Source organism: Lynx rufus, unplaced genomic scaffold (assembly GCF_022079265.1).
Source record: "Lynx rufus isolate CCGP_SWC_20201006 ecotype Redwood Valley unplaced genomic scaffold, mLynRuf1.p SCAF_5, whole genome shotgun sequence".
Taxonomy (NCBI): Eukaryota; Metazoa; Chordata; class Mammalia; order Carnivora; family Felidae; genus Lynx; species Lynx rufus.
This window is the reverse complement of record NW_025814867.1, coordinates 76540274-76562776: the sequence shown is the minus strand read 5'-3', so window position 1 is coordinate 76562776 and position 22503 is coordinate 76540274. Positions and strand designations below refer to the sequence as shown.

At 44.4% G+C, this 22503-nt stretch overlaps 1 protein-coding gene across 2 annotated transcripts in view; it reads right to left on the bottom strand.

Moving 5' to 3' along the window:
- Positions 1 to 1974: 1974 nt before the first annotated feature.
- The window catches only part of VPS8 (VPS8 subunit of CORVET complex), a 240499-nt gene continuing 219970 nt past the window's right edge, over positions 1975 to 22503 (bottom strand). For both annotated transcript variants that reach the window (XM_047098537.1, XM_047098539.1), the window contains 2 exons: positions 5542 to 5622; positions 1975 to 2687 (listed from right to left, as the gene is read on the bottom strand). In XM_047098537.1, the coding sequence (XP_046954493.1) occupies positions 2538 to 2687; positions 5542 to 5622 (231 nt within the window). In that variant the 3' untranslated portion in view covers positions 1975 to 2537. The remainder of the gene's footprint in view (positions 2688 to 5541; positions 5623 to 22503) is intronic.

The following is a 22503-nucleotide window of genomic DNA, read 5'->3' as shown; positions in this document are numbered from 1 at the left end:
ACCCCTCTAGTGTATTTTTTAGTTGTTATAACTTCTGTTTGGTACTGTCTTATATAGTCTCCTTGTTGAATTCACACTGCGTTCATCTGTTCTTCTCCTGAGTTTGGTGAGCATCTTTATGACCATTCCTTGGAACTCTTTATGAAGTAGTTTGTGTATCTCTGTTTCCCTTTTTTCCTGAGGTTTTGTCTTGTTCTTTTGTTTGGAGATATTCTTCCGTCCCCCTCATTTTGTCTGTGTGTGTTTCTATTTATAGGTAGGTCAGTGACCTCTCTCAGTCTTGAAGGAGTGGCCTTATGTAGGAAATGTCCTGTGGGACCCAGAAGGGCAATCTCCTTTTGTCACCAGGCCAGGTGCCTAAGGGTGTCCTCTATGTGAGCTGTGTGCTCCCTTCTATTGTGGTGGGCTGTGACTGTGGTGCATTGGTAGGCAGGGCTGGCCCCTGGCCCATCTGTGGGGTGTATCTAGGACTACTGGAGTGTGTTGGGTGGGGCTGTCAGTGGAGTATACCCTTTCTGGGGCTAGCAGATTAGAGGGAGAATTCCAAGATGGCCCCCAAGTACTGGTATTATTGAGGTAGACTGAGATTGTAGAAGTGGCTCATACCAGTGTCTCCGTCCCCAGGGGGAGTTTCTGCTGTTTCCCGCTGCTGTGACAGATGCTTTAAGGTTAGTAAATGGATCTCCTTTACTTATGGTCTGCTTTTTAAAATGGTATTTTTGCACTGGTCTCTGGGTACAGTGAGTCTGCAACTCAGCCCTTTAAGAGTGCGTTTTCCATTCTCTACAGTTTTATAGTTTTTCTGAACATAATCCTCATTGAGTTTCAAAACCTGGTGTTTTGGGAGCTCATCTCTCCTGTGGAGGATCTAAGGTTTGGGATGCCTGATGTAGAGCTCAAATCTATCACTCCTCAGGGAAAAGTTCCATACCTTTGAGATCCCTCCTAGTTGTGCTTCCCCATGGCTGATGTGTTTTCCCCCCTGGCAAGTCCACATCTCTGTGTCTCCTCCTTCCCATCCTGATGTTACCCTTTCAGCCTTTGTCGTGGAGGCTTTGGTCATCCAATTTTCAGGTTCCTTTCAGAGGGCATTATTCCATATGTAGTTGTAGATTTGTTGGTCTGTGGAAGGAGGTGAATTCAGGGTCTTGTTACACTGCCATCTCGAGACCAACTCTGTTCTGCCATTTCTTGAGTGTGTTGCCTTGTAATAACAATTATTTATCGTGTGGCTATCAGCTTTTTTATCTGTAAAATAGGGTTGAGACTATGTCATGTAACTGTAACCAGCATCCCATTGGTGATCACTTAATACTCAAACACCTCCCCCAATTTGACCTCCTTTCACATCCCCATCATGAGGCAGCTAGGTCTTGGGAGGAGTTCCATAATGAAAGCTAAACTCACATTTTGGGGGCATCTGCTATATGCCCACACAGTGCTAAATGTTAACATGGATTGTCTCATTCAGTCTTCACAATGGCTTTGTTAAAGTCAAAGCTTAGAGAAGTGATCTGCTCAGGATCACAGCACATGGCAGGATCGATTTTCTATTCAAAGTCAACATATTTGCTTCTAGTTTATGTATCTATTTCCTGTGGGCTTGGTTAGCGTAAGCCAGTGTTGATCCCTGAGTGAACAGATGAAAGGAGCACCTCGACCTGTGAGGTGGAAACCTGGTCTCTGCAGTTGTGACCTCCTGTGGCTGTTGGTTCAAGGATGTCCAGAGTCCCAGGGCCAAGGAATGGAAAAATACTGCTCTGGCTCACCTACTCGCTGCCATAGGAGCACTTGGGTGGCTGGGCCACTCTGAATGGAGCCTGTGATGGAGCTGATCTTGTGAATAAAGGCAGGGTTGCCACAATCAGGGTCCCTGACTTTGAATTAATAGAACCAATTGTGGCAACAAGGGTTCTGAATGTCCTTCGTGACTTAGACTGAGAGCTAGACAGCCAGCCAGAAGGCCTGCAGAACTTAAACACAGAGGCATTTATTGTCAGAGAGGGCAAATCTTACACTCAAATGGGTTTTGCCATATACGCATCAAAAGGGAGATGCCCCCCCCCCCCCCCACGGTGCAGGTTCCAGTTATCCTGTGGCCTGGCAACCCCTGTTCTCTTTTCCCAACAGCAGCAGAAATTGAAGTTCCTCCAGGTTACCCAGCAGCTAGAGTGGATGAGGCAGGACAGACTCCTGAATGCCATCTGCCTGAGTCCCACCTATTCTCTAAGCTTCAGGGAAACTGGAAAACGTCCCAACTGGCAAAGCGTACTTTCTTAAAAAGCTGGACAAAAGTATGGGACATTCCGTTGCTTAACAAAACAAAATCAACTGGTCTGGTGACCTGATGCTGCAGCAACATCTTGGAAGAGACAGGGAGTCTCCCTGGGGAATGAGGGGCAGGAAGAAAGGCCCAGGCATAGATGTCCCCCTCGGAACCTCTGCTCAGAAGGGGGCAGACGGAGGGGCCAAGCCAGTTAGAGAGGGGGTCCCTCCCTGGCTGCATTAGGATGGTCTCTGGTCTTCAGTGCCAGGCCTCAGTCCTCAGTCACAGGTGGGGGAATGAGCTGCAGCTGGAAGTTCTCATTCTGGAAGATGCTGTTGAAAGCAGGGCCACTCTGGGAGCCACTGAACGGCCTGTAGCTGTCGCTGCTGCGATTCTGGGAGAGTTCTGTAAGGAGGGCCAGCTGCAAAGGAGGGGACACACATCAACCAAGGTGAGTAGGGGAAGACACTGTAGGTGGGTTTGGCAGGGGGTGTGGAACAGAGTGGAGGGTCCTCAGTTCCTTGGCCTCGAATACACAAAGGACAGCACTGTGCTGCAGGGTATAGACCCCCGGGCTGCATCTCACAAACAAGTAATGTGACTTCGGGTAAGTTCATTTCACTTTCAGGGCCCAAATTTCCTCCTTTAATAATGATGAGACTGCACTGGGGATGTCTCATTCTGAACCTCCCTTGCTCTGAGCACTCCCACCCTGGCTAGCACAGGACCCTGCCGCCCCCTCCCCACACACGCCCTGAGCTGAGGTTCTCAGCAGAGCTTGTTCCACACTCTGCCTCTGACCTCTCCTTTGCAACCTGGATAGCTCCAAGTGTCCAGCTGCCACTTTAAATTCAGGGACTCTACCTGTCCTCTTAGAGTCCTGCTTCCACCAATGACACCAGCAAAACCCTCTGTTAGTGGCTCTGTTCCGAAAGATTAGGTAAGGTTAATACCAACCCACTGGGAACCCAGACTGTCACTCCGAGGGCCATCCCTTTTACCTCAAAGGCTTTCTGCAAAAGTAGGGAGCAGAGAGCCTGGCCCTCATGGTCACAGAAGAGACAAATTTTACACCCAAAGTCCTTCACCTGGACAGGGCAGCTGTGAGGAGTGAGCCATCAAAGTCTGTGTCAGGCTCTAGACCCAAAGTCCACAGGTACTTCTGATAGTCCAAGGTAACTGTAATGAGTGCCTTCTAGGTGCCAGGCACTGTGCTAGGTCCTTTACATATGTACTATTTTTTAAAAACTTATATAAACATTAAAAAATACGGTATTTTGAGAGACAGCGAGCATGTGCGTGAGTGGTGGAGGGGAAGAGAAAGACTCCCGAGCAGGCTCTGCACAGTCAGGGCAGAGCCCAACATGGGGCTCGATCCCACAAACCATGAGATCATGACCTGAGCAAGAATGAAGAATTAACCAACTGAGCCACCTAGGCGCCCCCACATGTGTACTATTTCTAATCTTCCACAACCCTCTGGGTAAAAAACCCAGAGCCCCAAGAGTTAAATTAACTTGCCCCAAGTTACTCCGTGGTGAGTGGCAAATGGTAGTGTGGGATTCAAACTCAGGTCCATGTGGCAAGTTCTGCTCAGCTGAGCCACCGACAGTTGTGCCTTCCCTAGAGGTAACTCGTCTATCACCTGCTCCCTACTCACCTACCCTGCCAGGAACCCGGTCTTCTGGCTGACCCAGCAGCTGTTCTCTGATCCTGGCAAGGGGTTCTCTCTCCATCCAAGCACTAATGGCACAAGACTCGCCTGTCTCATTTGTCACTTTTGTTGAAAACTTACTACCAGGATTATGGTAACTGGAGAGACACCCAAACGACCTCTAAGTTCAAAGTGCCAATTCATCTAAAGCAATCCAGTGACACGTGTGGGGCCCAATTCACAGCACTGGCTCAGAAGCTCCAAGTCACTCAGCTAAGGACACACAGGAGGTACACTTGCTCAAGTGTACGCACTGCTGGTCAAGCAGGTTGCAGAGAGATATCCCTGGCTCTGCTCGAGCCCCATCTCGTGCCACTTCTTATCCTCTACAACCCTCTCAGCTGCCCATCGGCCTGTGAAGTTCTCCGCAAGAACAATTCTGTACAGTGCTGGGAACAGAACGGGCGACAGATGTTACATAAACTCAAAGTTCTTTCACATTCAGACACTGTGAGGTAGAAAGATCAACCACAAAGATATTTTCTATTTCCTAAGAGAAGACATTTCTGTGTTCTACTTCTGTAACTTTGTGATCTGGAATCAAGGAGTCCTGAAAAACGGCTCAACAGTTTGAAGCCGTGGACCTTGCTGAGAAGGCCCAGAAAACCAACTCCTGGGGCAGAGCTTGGCTGAGGCTGAGAAGGGACACAGGTGATGCCAGTTCAATAAAGCTGCTGGACCACATTCAGGAGACCCCTGGAGAAGTCCCCTGGGATAAAAACCAACTCTCAAAGAAGGAACACAAGTTTTCCTCTGGGCTACCAAGCCACCCAGCAGGCACCTGCATAAGAACAGGGTGGGAGAAGGGAGTCCAGGCCTAGAAGCAGACACACAGTCTGTGCAAGCTCAGGATAAGCCCAGAGGACAAATCTGGCCGGACAGGAATTTAGGTATGACTTGGGGAGTGGAGAAGGTGGTAATCTGGACTCCACCTTCAGGTTACAGAGGTCCAGGAAAGTGTTTAAACAAGAGGGTAACAAGACATTGGGGTCTGGAGTGAGCACCCAGACAGCAGCATGGAGCAAGGACAGAAGGTCTGCAGCGGTCTCTGTGAGTGACAGTTTGGAGGGGAGGGGAAGGGAAGAAATACAGAGGAGGAAAAAAAAAGATGCCTACCCGATCTCTGGGGGAAAGGGCTGTTGTGGGGTTTCTGCTCTGGGTGACTGGACAGGCCACCTGGAGATAGGCAGTAGGCAAGGAAGGACAGGCTGAGAAAGTTACTGAGCACACCTGGGACGGGCCTGTGGGGCACCCAGACAGACGCTGGGGCATCACTGCTAGCAGCTCTTCCAGTCTGTTCTCTTCTACAGTTCTAGACAGGTACTCAGAGTTTGAGCCCAGGGCCTTTGGAATGAAGACCAATCTTCCTAGTCTCCACTGAAGTTCCCATGGCCTCTGTATCCTCTGCTAAATCCAGAATGCTCCCTGGGGCTGGGGCTCCACATGGCCTTAACCAGGGTTCCAAACTGAAGAGGCAGCGGGAGGACCTGAGGACACTGCATTTCCCAAACAGTATCTATAAATAGGGAAATACAAATCTAAACCACTACATAAACATTACCCGGGAACTTCCTCGGTAGAGACGGCAAAGTTGATCAAACGCTTGGATTTGCTGTGGGTCCAGAACAGGTTCTGAGGCTGCCTGTAAATTAGAAAAGATAAGGTAAACAAAACCCATGGGCGGCCTCTGCACATGGCCAATGCTGAAACAGAATACGGTCTTCCTTTGTGCTTTTCAGAGGAAACCCACGCCACCAGCAAACAGATTTTACTGAACATTGATTAGAATTGGGCGCATCTTTTCCTCCTCAATATTTTTACTATCTTTGGGGGGGAAACGTACTAAGAGCTCAGAGAGAATGGAAGCAAGAGTACCCTTGAAATCACTCATGCCGGCCTAGGGTGGAACTATGTTACCGCTTCAGCCCCTATCTGGGTGAAAAGGATCTCGTTTTCGGTCCAGAGAGCAGCTGTCAGTGAGGAGGCTCACACCTCATGCGCTTCTGGAATCCCACAGTTGTGGCCCCAAAGTAACACTTAGTTCTTGTGATACTGTCAGTGGTGTGGGGATGGCTGAGGACAAGGTGGCTCAGTGGAAATCCTGGGAGGGGCGGTATGATCCAAAACAGCCCGAAAGAAAACTGGACCCATGGAGGCTCTGTTTTTCATTCTGTTCCATGTCTCTGAGTCTGCCAGACACATGGAGAGATCATTCTCTAATGAGAACGTTTAAACTTGCCTTGACACTTTTTATTTATTTTTAAAGGGGTGCCTGGGTGGCTCAGTTGGTTAAGCAACCGACTTTGGTTCAGGTCATGATCTCATGGTTTGTGGGTTCGAGCCCCCACAAAGGGCTCTGTGCTGACAGCTCAGAGCCTGGAGCCTGCTTCAGGTTCAGTGTCTCCATCTCCCTCTGCGCTTTGCCTGCTTGTGCTCTTTCTCTCTCTCAAAAATAAACAAACAAACAAAAAAAAATGAGACAGAGAAAGCGTACCTTCAAGTGGGGGAGAGGCAAAGAGAGAGGGAGAGAAACAATCCCAAGCAGGCTTAGCACCGAGCGCAGAGCCTGGCACAGGCTCAATCTCATGACAGATTATGACCTGAGTCGATATCAATAGTTGGATGCTCTTGTAGGAAAAATATCGTATTTTTGGAGATAAAGTGTGTGGAGTGTTACACTTCTGACAAACACTAGGTAAAATACGCAGGGGAGATCCAAGCTAAAGACGATCTGTAAGTCTAAGAAAGACTATACACCTAGCTCCAACAAAGCAAAACAAGAAAAAAATATAATTATCTTTGAGACACTTAACAACGAAAAACATGGTTTTGCCACCTGGTTTCCTGAATCCCTTTAGTATTACTGGCATAAACTGGGGAGCAGGGTGGGTTAAGGACAAGGGTGACACGTGCCTTTTATTAGCCATTCAAAACCTCAGCTGTGGGCTTGCCACTGCCACAGTCCATATGACAAGGGACCAGCCACCCCCATTTCACCTGTGCTTATTCCCTGGTTACTCTGTAATAAGGTTTAACTAGGAAGGCCCACTCAGAAACAAGTCAACAGTAGACTGAGGAGGGTGTTGGGAGGTGGGGGTGATGGTGAGGGGCAAGGCAAGTTAATTAAAAAGAAGATTTAAATGTCAAGTTTGCATATGATCAAGCAGCAAGAGCCAGAAAAGGTCTTCCCTTATAGAAGTATTTTTATAAAACAGTCCTTTGCCTTGAAGGGATATTGTAAGAAAAAAATCTCATGAAATGTACTATTGTACTTGCTACAAAAGTGTGGATGGTACAGGCCACTTACAGCGATCCACTGAAAAAAGTCCCATCAGACTCTGCACTGAGAAGAGCTGTACTGGACCCAGACTTGCTAATAATTGTATTTTCTTTTCTGCTTTTATCACTAGGGAACGCAGGGCTAAAGAGTCAGCTGCATAGACTAGCAACTGCTGAGGACTTGGTGGCACACATTTATGTATGCAATTACAACCCAGTTTTATATTATTCTTCAATCATATAGTTTTTTTTTTTTTAAATCTAATTCTCATTTATTTACTTCATTTATGGATGTATTTTGGAACCAACTCAAATCATTGAGGCCGGAAAGTGAAGGCCGGGTCAAGTCATAAGTAGAAAATGCCACTGCTAAAAACAGAATCATGCTTTCACCACCCCCGCTGCCCCCCAGGAAATACTATGTGGCAGAAGAGTCTATTCCAGGCACAGAATAAATGGCTCCAGCCTCTGGGAGTTTGCTCACCGAGGCAGAAAGTGCAAAAGTCAAAAATGATGGTCCAGCTCATGTTTTATGAGCCAGTACCTCTCAGATTTTAAGGTGCATAATAATCACTGAGAGGTCTGGTTAGCAGGTTTGGGGTGGGGTCTGCGATTCTGGGTTTCTAGCATATCTCCCCCACCCCACCCCCCACCCCCCGGAGTGCTGAGACTGCTAGCTAGTCTAGCTAGTGTCAGTCTGCACTTCCGGGCCCAGGTGCTAATCTGTACTGCAAGAACAGTTCAGGGCAGCCAGAGACGTCCCGTCCTGAGTCCTGTGGTAACAGGAGGCTCTCGGGATACGAGTATTTTGCCCCCCATTGATTCAACTGTACCAAATCAACCACTCAATTAGCATTTCTTTTTTTCTAATGCACTCAGACTAGGGATGTTGGTTTTCAACACTTACTAGGTTCACACACACCTTACCAACCCTTGGATATAATAAGAAAATTATTTAATAAGGATGCTCCTGCCACATGCTTTATTTTGAATCTTATGGAACTGCAAGCCCTACACCTATTTTACTAAATAAGTGCTCACGACTGTGTAAACTGAGGAAGAGAAGGCTAGGAGACTTGCCTAATATGAATAAAAATTTCAGAACCAATTAAGGGTCCATAAACAGGACCTTTACCTTATTAACCCTAGTTCTCCCCTTGTCTGAGGAAATCCTCAGCATCCTAGAGCCTGGAAAACAAGTGCTTTTTGGTGAATGTACTGACTTCTTCCCAGCCTGCTGTTGTGGACCTGAGCTGCGGCCTCCAGCCCTGCTATCCCTCCTGCACACTGGCTCCCCCCACAGCCATTTCTCTGTTCTCATGAAGTGTTTGTGCAGCCTTTCGTCCATGGGAAATCTTGGGAAACCAAGGACCGGTTTTCCCTCTGACATCTGTGAATGCCTTAACCTCCTTTATTCTACATTAAGTCCTAGTTCAGGTTCTTTAGAGAACGGGGGAGGGGGGGGAAGGGGCAGAGAATCCGAGCGGGCACTGCTCTGGTAGGTTAGCTCAATGCAGAGGGTCACCTGAGCTGAAACCAAGAGTCCACATGCTTAACTGACTCAGCCACCCAGGCACCCCAGTCCTATTTTAGCCTTAGAACTCCAAATGGTGAAACACTTCAATAAAATAACCATGATTTTGAAAACAAAAACAAAAACAAAACTCTAGTTCTCCTTTGCTAGGAGAACACATAAACACACACATACACAGACTCAGAATTTCCAACAATATGCCATGCCCAGATCAGTGTGCAGTGGTGGCTTGTCAGGGTCTTACTCCTCCTCGAGGCCCTTAAACTCCTTGGAAATACCAAAAGAAGGAGTTTCCAACAATGGCATCTTTCAGAAACTGAAAAATGCAGTTGTTCCACGGGTGTGAAATAACTGAGGATTACAGGTCCTATCTTACAATGCAAGCCATCATCCTGGACAACCAGAGACTGAACTAAGGAGTGACTGCTGGGGCTTCCCCGGAACCCCCTGGAAGCAAAGTCACTGCAGGTTGGAGACGCCCTGTTCTTGCCTGGGCCATAACGCTGTCACTGCGATAAAGTGAAGGCAAGTCATATGAGGCAAAATGGGAGAGCTGGTTGTAGACATGCCCGGGACCTAGTAGACGTTCACCTGTATTAAAGGCCTTCCTAGAGTAAGACAGTATTTTTAAAAAGGAAGCATTAAAGGAAGCATTCAGGAAATGACTAGTCAATCACTGAGGCAAGCATTTCTGTACTCTTTTTCCTGGTGCAGGCTTGAAGAGTGGGATGGGGAGACGATGAGAGGAGGGACAGGGCCTCTGGGATGGCAGCTTGTGCGCTGAAGACCCGTTTAGCTGGTTTGTGCCCTGCCTATGCAGGCTCCTGCCCTTGAGCGGAAGAACCAGTTCTATGGTTTAACAAGTATCTCTGGAGTCCCTGCTGTTATCAGGCCTGAGGCACAAAGATGAACAAGAAGAGCCTAACGTCCCAGCATCTGTGGGGCATGAAAACCCCGCAAAAAGGTTTCACCTTCTCCAGTGCTGATAAAATAATATATGGTTGTTATTGTGCCTCAGCAGCCTCTCAAGCTCTGCTTATTAGCCAGGGCAGGCCTCGTTTGCAACATGCTCTCACATCGTCTACATAAACCAACAGGACGTCCCTGCTACTGCAACATTTTTGGGCCCAGATTACACCCTTGCACTTGAGACATGGAAGCGTCAGGTCGGCACGCTCTCCGGAACGCCTCCTCCGTGCGCCCCAGTCGTGTCGACTGATCAGCTTCTGCGTGAACCCTGCAGAACCGCTGTGTCACATTCACGGTGGTGTGATTCTGTTAGACCCTGAGCTACCTGAACACCGGCGTGGTGTCTTGGTCACTCTTCTGTCCCCCATGCTCCATATCCAGCAAACACTCAAGAAACCGCTGCTGAACAACCACATACCCTGGTCTATTTGGAACTGTCCATTTTAGGTGTCTGAACCCACTGGCCCTTGTCTTCCTGTTTCAGGAACTCGGGACCTGTAAAGATTTTTTGTGATTTCTGGCATATCTGCCCTATATCTCAGAGAAGACGTCAATTTCATTTTATCTAATTCGCTTTCGGAGCAAGGATTATTTTTAAAATATCAAAAATATAGGTATCAACCCTTTTAAGAGGTAGGAAAATTTACCAAGCAAGTGGGGACTTGTAGTTAAAAGCCTCTTTCTGGTGTTGCCTTAGTACTTTCGAGGGCAGACCTTCCACTTGGTGTGACTGTGGCCTGTGGGGGGGAGACCGGGCCTGCTCCCCATGTGTGGCTGGTGGTTAAGAGCCTACACACTGAAGCCATCTGCCTAAGCCCAAACCTGACATCGCCAGCCACCAGACTACACTCGTAGGCAAGTTACCTGCTCTGAGCTGGTTGGTTTTTTCGTTTTTCTTTTGTAATGTGGGATAAGCTAATAGCTGTGCCACAGAAGGTGGCTGGGATTGGGAAGTGATGCATACAGCACTTGGGAAATGCCCAGGGAGCTGTAAGTTCTCATTTGGGGTTATTTATTGGACGAGGCACACAAGGGCCCTGCATGCACCACCACACCCAGAGTCAGTCTAACACGGGACTCTGGTCGTGCACACCTCCTCCTAATGTGGCCAATGAAAGGGAAAGAAAGCAGACATAGAGCGCAGTGCAGTCCAAAGTGGCAAAGGTGGCAAAGGAAGGGGTGTCAAAGAGAGGGAGTGGGGGGAAAGCTTTACAATAAGGAGAGCTCCCCAAGGACGGGGCCTCTGTCTTCTCCTGCTTATGGGCACCCGCACTGGATTTGGCACAGAGCACGTGTGAAATAATTGCCTGCGGGTGAGATGCAGGAAGGGACGGGAAGGGCAAGCAAGCATTTCTCTTGGTCACATGCTCACAGGAGCTTTCTCAAGCCCTCTGCGGTGCAGCAGGAACACAGGCACGGACTCTGGCAGACCTGGGCTCCATCAGGATTCTGCAACAACTAGCCGAGGGCCTCTGGCCAACTTATTTAGCTTTTCTCAGTCTCTGTCATTATCTGTAAACTCTACATTGCAGAACTGTTGTGAGGACCGGAGGTAACATGTGGGCCTGGTGCCTATTTGATGTTCAATAAACGGCAGCGATTACTGCAACTGTGTCATCTATACTCCCAGGAGAAGAGCCTGGGGGAAAGAACAATGGGCTGGGACTCAGGAGCCCTGAGCTCTAATTCTGTCACAGCCCCTTACATAACTTGGGCAGGTCATGGCACTCCCCCAGGTCTATATTCTGATCAAGAGGCAAGGTCACCAGGGGCCACTCTCTACCACCAGGGAGAGATTACCATGAGATAATAAGCATTTAGGGCACAAAGGTTTCAAGTAAGTAAGTAAGTAAGTAACATTTACTGAAATTACTCATGGCAAAGGAGGAGTTAAGATGGTGGAGAAACACGGGGACCCTGGGCTTTCCTTGTCCTTCAAACAGAGCTGTTTTGAGGTCAGACCACTTGAACACCCAGGAAACTGATCTGCAGAGTGGCAGAAGGATCTCTACGGTTGGAGGGAGACAGGTGGCAGGTGCACGGTGTGTGGATACGAATGGGGGAGAAAAAACAGTGTTGCCGCAGAGTGGAGGGAACTCTTCCGTGGAGAGACAAAAGGGAAAGAAAAAAGAAAAGGGTTGAGAAAGTGCAGCATTGGATTCACACAAGAGGAAAACCTCTGTGGACCACAGACTGGGCAGCGAGAAGTACTGAGTGTCCCGGATCTTTTTTGCAAACAGCGTTTGGAGCTCAAAATCCAAGGTTTTGGAAGTGCGTGACTTTTTCCAGAATGGAGCCTTGGCATGTGCTCCTGGGCAGGAGGGAGATGGCCTAGACAGCATAGCATAGGGTGGTGTAGAGATCTCTGGGGCACACTGGGAAAGAACATTCCCCTTCCTAGAGTACTTTTGGAAGAGGGTTTTTTGCCTCCCCTAGGATAAAAGACCCTGTAGGTGCCACCCAAAGGCCTTTCATCAGTAGGGTGGAGAGCCTCTACTCTGGAGGATGGGGGAGGATCCATGTGGTGCCGGCTCCTTTAAGGCTGGGTTTTGAATCCCAGCCACACGTCAAAGAAAAAACACAGGAGATCTGTGGCACAGGGCAAGCTAAGTGCCCTTGCTACTCTGTGAGGGGGGCCTGACAGCAGGGGTTGAGATCCTTGGTCGGTCCAGGATGAGAGACTGCGGTGGTGCCATTTTCCCCCTCTACCAACATGGTGGGACCTCAGAGAACAACACAGTGGCCCCAGTGAAGGTGGGACCTACTTACACCAAACACCCTCCCCCCAACCCGTGCCTGACAACTGTTCATTTACTAGGGCAAGAAGGACTCTGAGCCAGCGCAGGGGACCTCTCCTCCAAAGACCAGCATGGGCAGCATTCCCTATGCCCTAAGTGCACTGAAAATCGTGCCTCAAAATGACACTGACAGTTCTTTTTTCTTTTGTTCTTCCTTCTTCTTTTCTTTTGGAATCAAGCTCAGAATTTCTTGTTTGTTTTTTTCAATTCCTTTTCTTTCTTTTTTTTTTTTTTGGATCAGGCTTTTTTTCCTTTTTCTTTCTTTCTTTTTTTTTTTTTCTTGTCTTTGTCTTTGGAATCAGCCTTATGGTTTTTGATTCTGTTTTGTTTTTGTTTTTGTTCTCTTCCCTTTTCTCCTTTTTTGGGATCTGGCTCCCCTGCTTTTTTCCAGGATTATTTTAACAAACAAATCAAAGCACACTTAGGAAAAGGTCCAAACACTCCTCATGGCAAGCAAGGAGGAGGTCTGCAGAGGACTGAGCAGTGGCAAAGGGCAGCCAAAACCCAACAGCAGAGTGCACACAGCATACACCAGAAACACTTCCTGAAGTGCCAGGCAGGCCCTGGACAGTGTACGACCCCTTTTTGATACAGCAATACGCTCAGGTGCAGGAAACATGCAAGCTTTTAAAACACACACAAGATAGAAACTTAGTCAAAATGACAAGACGGAGGAATTTCCCCCCAAAAGAAAGGTCAAGAAGAAATCACAGCCAGGGACGCGCTCAAAACAGATGTAAGCAATATATCTGAACAAGGATTTAGAACAACAGTCATGAGACAAGTGGCTAGGTTTGAAAACAGCATAAAAGACACCAGAGAGACCCTTGCTGCAGAGACGAAAGGCCTAAGAACTAGTCAGGATGAAACAAAAAATGCTATAACTGAGATGCAAAATAAACCGGATACAGTGAGAATGAGGAGGAAGCAGAGGAGAGAACAGGTGAAACAGAAGATAAAATTATGGAAAATAATAAAGCTGAAAAAAAGAGCAAAGAGAAATAACTAGAGCACGAGGAGAGACTTAGAGCAACTAAGTGATTCCATGAAATGAAACAGTATCTGTTATCAAAGGAGTCCTGAAGAAGAGCAAGCAAAAGGGGCAGAAGTTTTATTTGAACAAATCATAGCTGAGAACTTCCCTAATCTGGAGAAGGAAACTGGGCACAGAGACCCCCCTCAAAATAAACAAAAACAGGTCAGCACCATGACATATCATAGCAAAACACAAAGATAAGGAGAGAATTCTGAAAGCAGCTAGGGACAGAAGGTCCTGAACCTACACGGGTAGACACGTAAGGTCAGCAGCACACCTGTCCACTGAAACTTGGCAGGCCAGGAAGAGTGGCAGGAAATATTCAATGTGCTGAATGGGAAAAATATGCAGCCAAGAATTCTTATCCAGCAAGGCTGTCATTCGGAACAGGAGAGATAAAGAGTTTCCCAGACAAAACGAAAGGAGTTCATGACAACTAAACCAGACCTGCAAGTAATTTTAAGGGGGACTCTGAGTGGAGGAAAAAAAAAAAAAAAAAGAAGACCAAAGCAGCAAAGACTACAAAGGACCAGAGGACATCACCAGAAACACCAACTCCAACACAATGGCACTAAATTCATATCTTTCAATCATGGAAATGGACTAAATGCTTCAATCAAAAGACATAGGGTATCAGAATAAAACAAAAACCCCAAGATCCATCTAGATGCTGCCAACAAGACAAGAGACTCATTTTAGACCTAAAAACACCTGCAGATTCAAAGTGAAGGGATGGAGAGCCATCTATCATGCCAAGGGACAGCAAAAGAGAGCCGGAGTAACTATACTTATATCAGACAACTAGATTTGAAAATAAAGACTGTAACAAGAGATGAAGAAGGGCGTTACATCATAATTAAGAGGTCTATCCATCAAGAAGATCTAACAATTGTAAATATCTATGCCAACTTAGGAGCACCCAAATATATAAATCAATTAGTAACAAACATAAAGAAACTTACTGATAATAATACGATAACAGAAGACTTTAATACCCCACTTATAGCAACGGACAGATCATCTAAGCAGAAAACCAACAAGGAATCTAGGCTTTGAATGACACACTGGACCAGATGGACTTAACAGATACATTTAGAATATTTCATTCTAAAGCAGCAGAATACACATTCTTCTTGAAATTACTCGTGGCTTTTACTGCACAATTATATGCAAACTAGGGCAACCAACTACAGGCATTAGAGACACTGTCACAAAGACCCAAGATAGCCTTGAAGAGGAATAACAGATTTAGTCTAAGATGCTGTACAGAGAATGTGATTTGCCAAATCACTGTCATGCACAAAATCAAAGTGGGAGCAAGCAGATTTGAATTCGATCCCAGTATGGCAAATCTATAAACACAAAGCACCCTTCCCAGTGTTCCCAGACCATCTAACCCCCCAGCAGAGGACTGATTATGAGTGATTTTCCAATTGGAAGAGAAGGAAAAACACATTTGATGCTATCTGCCAGAGCACATTTCTTTCTTCCCATGTAATATAGTGACAAAAGCTGAAAATTAAACTGCAGCTAAACATGAGAGGGATAAACGGCGACAGCCCTGGAAATGACCTTGTAAACTCAGTGTTAAAGTACATCTGGTGGAAAATGAGGTCCCGATGATGGAGGAAAGCCCTGGGCAGAAGGACACTGGGCTAAGATAGTGTGCCAGCACATGTCAGAGGCTCAATGACTCACATGGGGTAGAAATGAGAGCTGTTAATTACCTCAGCTGGAAGGAAGGAAAACAACCTAAGACTTTCAGGAATCCATAGACTTAACTAGAGCATCAAGCTTCACTACAGGAAAGCCGCCATGACCCACTGTCGCCCTGAAGGCTGGATTCCTAGGAATGGGGATAACATAATACTAGGGATCCTGGATACAAAGGCTTTCAAATCACACATGAAGCCAGGGCAGTCACAGAATCTCTACAATAATTAAGGTCATGAAATCAAAACCCCAACATTTCTTCTCCTAAGCATCTTCCCACACTAGCACACAAGCAGGCCAAACCTAGTTTACCAGAGATGTGGGATGCTGGATATGATTCTGGAACAAATTATCTGTCTTTCCTGCATTCCAGGAAACTTCTGGCATTTTTGTAACGTGCTGGTAGGGGTGGAGCTGGAGGTGGAGTAGGACGAGTGGAATGAGAATCGTATTTCCTCACTTCTCCCCCTCCCTGCCTGCTATTGGCCTCGCTTTTAAATCTTTCTGTTACAGGCTTCAGTCAGACTTTTGCTACAACCTAAGCTGTTTCAAACTAGAGGTCCTTAATATTTTGCCTGCAATGAAACCCTGGCCTCAGAGATACGTATGAGTGAAGCCACATTTCCTTTCTCCCTGCAAACAGGAAAGGAAACACCCTTAAAATTCCCATCCCCAGCACAGTTTGCTCCAGACAGAACCCTCACCTCTCACTCATCTTTATTTCCTAAGGTCACAACACTCTCAATAGGTCACAATTAATAATGAACTAGGTAACGAAATAATAAAATAAGCACGTGTGTTGCTGAGCTGAATGGAGAGAGGAGGGAAACACCTGGCAGAATCTCTCTTAAGGAGATTTCACTTAGAGTAGTAACCATAGCTTGCTCTAGAATGAGCAGCTCTCGGGCAGAGAGTGCATCAGGTGGGAGATGGAAATTATGAATATCTGACTAGAAAATACCCATAAAAACCCAAAACCTTTAATACTACAGTTAAAGAGAAACAACACAGGGGCGCCTGGGTGACTCATTTGGTTGAGTACCCAACTCTTGATTTTGGCTCAAGTCACAATCCCAAGGTCATGGATTAAGCCCTGTTTTAGGCTCTGTGCTGAGCATGGAGGCTGCTTAGGATTCTCGCTCTCACACCCTCTGCCCCTCTCCTGCTGGTATGCTGGATCTCTACAATAAAAAAATAATAATAATAAAACAATAAAAAAAAGAAACAACATAGTGACTTCTCAGCAGTAGGAAAAAATGCTGGATTAAGTCAGCTAGGATATGAAAGGAGTAACAATAACCACTACTACAGCAGCTAAGTTATGGAGCAATCACTACTGTCTGCCACTATTCCAAATACTGTGCATGTATTATCTCATTTAATCACCACAAAAACCCTATGAGGCCAGTACTTTATCCTTATTTTACAGTTAAAGCAAATAAGGTCCTGGGGTGCAGCGCTGTGCCTGAGGTCACTGTGGTTGGTGGTGGAACTCACACCTGAATTTGGGCAGTCCAATTCCAGAAGTTTCTTTCATTTGCCTTGCTCTTGGCATCAGTCTGGAAGAGGTCGGACAGTCCCTTTCAAGGGACACAAAAGGTGGTGTCAGGAGCAGAGTAGGACCAACTGGGGACCAATATGCCTATGCCATGCTCTTAAAACACTGATGGCCTCTGACCTCTTTGGGATTTTTCATGATTCTGCTTTCTAGTTAAGGAAACTGGGCCTACAAAGTCTTAATAAAAGAACCAGGAGGGAGAGCAGCTGATGAAATGAGCTACAATGATTAGTGTCACGCTTAAAAATACATTTTGGAGAGGTAAGCTGCAGAAGACCAGTGAAAGCTGACAATATTAAGAACTAAGCTAAGTTTTTAGAACAAACAATCCTAAAATTTGTATGGAACCAGAAAAGATCCCCCACCCCCAGAGCAATCTTTAAAAAGGAGAACAAAACTGGAGGCATCACAATCCCAGATTTTTTGTAGTATATCTACAAAGCTGTAGTAATCAAAACAATATGGTATTGGCACAAAAACAGATACAGGGATCAGTAAAACAGAATAGAGAGCCAAGAAATAAACCCATGATTATATGGTCCGTTAATCTCTGACAAAGGAGGCAGGAATATGCAGTGGGAAAAATACACTCTCTTCAAGAAATTGTGTTTACAAAACTGGACAGCAACATGCAAAAGAAAGAAACTGGACCACTTTCTTACACCATACACGACAACAAAATCAAAATGGATGAAAGACCTAAATGTGAGCCTGAAACCATAAAATTCCTAGAAGAAAGGACAGACAGCAATTTCTCTGACATTGACCATAGCAACGTTTTTCTAGATAGGTCTTCTCAGGGAAGGGAAACAAACAAAAAGCTATTGGGACTACATCAAATAATTTCATTCTGTACAGCAAAGGAAATAATCAACAAAACTAAAACACAACTTACAGAGTAGGAGAAGACTCTGCAAATGACATATCTGATAAAGGGTTAGTATCCAAAATACATAAAGAATTTATACAACACAAAACCCCAAATAATTAAAAAATGGACAGAAGACATGAACAAATATTTTTCCAAAGAAGACATCCAGAGAATCAACAGACATGAAAAGATGCTTAACATCACTCCTCATCAGGGAAATGCAAATCAAAACCACAATGAGAGATCACCTCACACCTGTTAGAATCGCTGAAGTAAACAACTCATGAAACAAATATTGGTGAGGATGTGAAGAAAAGGGAACCCTTGAGCACTGCTGGTGGGAATGCAAACTGGTGCAGCCACTGTGGAAAAAAGTATGGAGGTTCCTCAAAATATTAAAAATAGAATTACCATATGATCCACTGCTGGGTATTTACCCAAAGAATATAAAAACACTAATTGAAAAAAGATATATGCACCCCTATGTTTAAAACAGTATTATTTACAATAGCCAAATTATGGAAGCAACCCAAGTGCCCACTGACAGATGAATGGATAAAGATACGGTGTGTATATATAACAGAATAATATCCAGCCACAAAAAAAGAATGAAATCTTGCCATTTGCAACACTGATGGATCTAGTGGGTACAGTGCTAAGTGAAGTAAGTCAGAGAAAGACAAATAACATCTGATTTCACTGATATATGAAATTTAAGAAACAAAACAAATGGACAAAGAAAAAAGAGAGACAAACCAAAAAACAGACTCTTAACTATAGAGAGCAAACTGATGGTTACCAGAGGGGAAGTGGTTGGGGAGTGGGGGGTGAAATAGGTGAGGGGATTAAGAGTACACTTATCACGATGAATGCTGAGTAATGTATAGAATTGTTCACTTGAAACTAATACAACACTGTATGTTAATTATACTGGAATTAAAAAAAACAATCTAAATTCTTCATTGACAGATCTCAGACACAACACACAGTGAGAAGGCAGTTTTGTACACACACTAGGTGCTCATGAATATTTTCTGCCATTACAGAAGAAATTCTGAACTTGGCTCTGACACTAACTAGTTGTGTTGATATCCCTGATGTTAGAATATCTCGTTTATAAAACAGAGAAAATATCTGCATGCCTACCTCATGAGGCTCTTGTAGGGATCAAAATGGGGAGGGGGAAATGGAGAAAATACATTTCCTGTCATCTCTTTAGTCTCTGGCCTTACTCTAGCTGCTTTCATGTTTAATGCATACATTAGCCCAATGAGGTAGACCTTACTGTCTCTAATTTACATGTGAGGAAACTGAGGTTCAGACATGTCAAAAATTACAGCTTGTAAGGCACATGTTAAATTACCTCCTGATGACCTATAACCCACTATACACATGTTGGTGACAAATGTAAGGTGCTATGTATGTATGAGGTGTTATGGACTTCCCATGGACCATGTCAGTTGCTCAGTGTGCCGGGAGTGCATTTACCTGAATACCCATCAGGATCCTTGTCATGCTGCGTCATTAAATAAAGGAACGTGATAAGTTTTGTTTGGCTTGTCTATCCTTTTTGCTTCCTCACAAAAATAATTGTCCCCACTTGGGTTTAAAGTCTCTGATACCTGAACATTCTACCTGTTCATGCTTGCCTACTCCTTGCCTAATATGCTTTAAAAGGCAACAACCTCGGGAAATCTGCCGTGGCAAAAACAGAAAATCTCATTATACCTAAAAAAAAATGGACTTTTAAAAAGTTTTAGACAACTGCAGAATGTAGTTTTAAACTTTAAATAACTAGTATCACTCCTGGGTCAAATTCATTAAAATCTGTCAATTATCTTGACAGGGATTATTACAATTATTACAAAAGTTTGGTCATCTTAGTTTAAATGCCTCACGGGCATGGGAAACTCAAATTCCCAAACACATTAAAGAAGAACTGCTTAGGTGTTGCTGCCCCCGGTGTGATGCAGCATTATAAGCAGAAATAAAAAAAGGCAATACTGGGAAATAAAATGGTTGACAACTGGGCTAGGACCCCCACCTCCTTCCTTCCTGAGAGAACTGTCCTGTGCAAACTCAGGTTCTTGCTTCATGGTGTACTGTGGTCTTTCCTTTTTGTCAGCAGACGAAGATCTAAAAAAAGTCCAGTAAGGGCTTTATTGTTGCTTAGTTAATTTCATTTCACCATTGGCTTCAAATATATTGAAGGTGGTGTCAGGATTCTCTTGTCTGGAGAGCTTAGTATCTGAATATTGGCAAGTTTTCAGACATCTCTCGGAAGCTGAGTTCCCAGCTTTCTGAAATGCAGAAGATTTCTCTCTGTTTTATTGCCTGTCAAATGTTTTTGGCTTATCCTTCCTGTGTTTATTCTTTAAAAAAATTTGCATATACATGCATATTTTTATTTCTTCTTTCTTACAGAAAAGGTAGTATAGTATACTACTCTTTTGTGTTTTGCTTTTTTTTACTTAACAATATACCTTGAAAATAATTTTATGTTACAGAGATGTTATTTCCTTTTTTTTTTTTTTTACAGTTGTATGTAGTACTTCATTGTGTATATGGGCCATGATTTATTTATTTGATCTCCTATATTTGGATATTTACCTAGTTTCTGGTATGTGGCAATAAAAAAATTGATAAATTTTTTTATGATAAATAAAAAATTAAAAAAAATTAAAAAAATTAAAAAATAAAAAAAGTCTAGTAAGATTTATTTTTATGGTAAGTAGAGTTAAAAGAAAGATTCTTAGTGGAGTGGAATTTTTTTCTTTTTTTTTTTAATATGAAATTTATTGTCAAATTAGTTTCCATACAACACCCAGTGCTCATCCCAACAGGTGCCCTCCTCAATGCCCATCACCCATCCTCTCCTCCCTCCCACCCCCCATCAACCCTCAGTTTGTTCTCAGTTTTCAAGAGTCTCTTATGGTTTGCCTCCCTCCCTCTCTTTTTTTTCTTCCCCCCTCCCCCATGGTCTTCTGTTAAGTTTCTCAGGATCCACATAAGAGTGAAAACATTTGGTATCTGTCTTTCTCTACATGACTTATTTCACTTAGCATAACGCTCTCCAGTTCCATCCACATTGCTACAAAAGGTCATATTTCATTTGGAGTGGCATTTTTCTAATGCTAATCAGAAATCCTCCTTTGTCTTATCATTGACCTTTTAAAAAAAATAGAAACAGGGAAATCATTCACTTCATATATGTAATTAAGGCCTGCTACCCTTTGATTATCTAACTATTGCCTACTTAAGAAGAAAGTTGAACAATTATCTTGATGGATGTCACTGTGGGATAGCAATTATGACAAAGAGCTCTTCTGAGGGCAGGGTCCTTAATGATTTTCTATCAGAGCCATGATTGCTGGAACATTTTCAGTTCTAGTATTCCTGCCCATCTTAACTAGATAGATCTAAAAAATGATTACCTAACAAGAGGAATATAGAATCATATGGAAAAGCACATTTAACCCTGAAATTAGCAAAACCCAATAAAAGTTCACAATGTAATTACAAATCAAAAAAAAAAAAAAAAAAAGAGCACTGATGCCCTGTGGTTGTACTCTACCTAGTTTAGATGTCAATTCACTGGTGAAAAGAGAGAAAAGCTTTTGGACCATTTCTCTCTGTAGAACTTGGTTGTTGGGAGGAAAAGGGCAGGAAGTGGAGTGATAATATGGAAACTGAGTGAAATTAATAAATTAAGTTATTGTTTACTGTACCTTAAAAATCTCCCCCCAAACTGCAGAGATTTCCAAATCTTGCCATTATAAAGTAATGGTACTGAACTAGCCTAGCTCTCCCATAATAATATAAAACCAGCCAAAATACATATACCTGTTGTTTTCTACCTTTGGACAAAAGGCGGAAAAGGACTGTAATCCTTGACAGAAGAGAAACATTCAAAGTGAGTCCCATGATTTCCCTGGAATTGTATCTGGAGACACTTTCTGGATTGTGGCACAGGGAGGGAGAACCTAAGCAGACCATGGAAGTCTTGCTGAGCTGAGGAAATAGGAGTTTGGGGATAGGAATTAGGTAAATTTGAAGAGGAGGAAGCTGAGTTGAAATTGAGCTGAGCTAAAAATCTATATAGGAGTCCTCTGAAGTTTATGGCCTGATACTCAACTGCACATATATGGGCAAGACTCCAGAAGCCTTGCAGAGAACAGGTGCTAGAGAGCTATGAGTTAAATGGAGATTCTAGAGGTTGCAAAGTCCTAGAAGATATGAAAATACTAACCAGGCAGAGTGCAAGGACCTTGAAAAACACTCTGGGTATCCAATGAGACCATCAAGATGCAGGGGTATTCTAGACCTGCCTGAACACAACTCAGAAGTCTCTAAAGGAAGACAACAAAATCCAGATGCTCAACAACACTGCATTCACAATGCCAACCACACAATCAAAAGTTTCTAGATACGTGTAGTAGGAAAACATGATTTATAACCAGGAAAGCAATTGATAAAAACAGACTCAGAGAGGACAGAGGTACTGAATTAGCAAACAAGGAATTTAAAATATCTGTTTTATAGGGGTGCCTGGGTGGCTCAGTTGGTTAAGTGTCTGACTTTTGATTTTGGCTCAGGTCATGTTGTCACAGAGATTGAGCCCTGCATCGGGCTCCACATTAGGCATGAAGCCTGCTTGAGATTCTCTCTCTTTTCCTCTCCCTCTGCCCCTCCCCTGTTCATACTCTCTCTTGCTTTCTCTCTCTCTCTCAAAAAAAAAAAAAAAAAAAAAAAGCAAGACCCAATT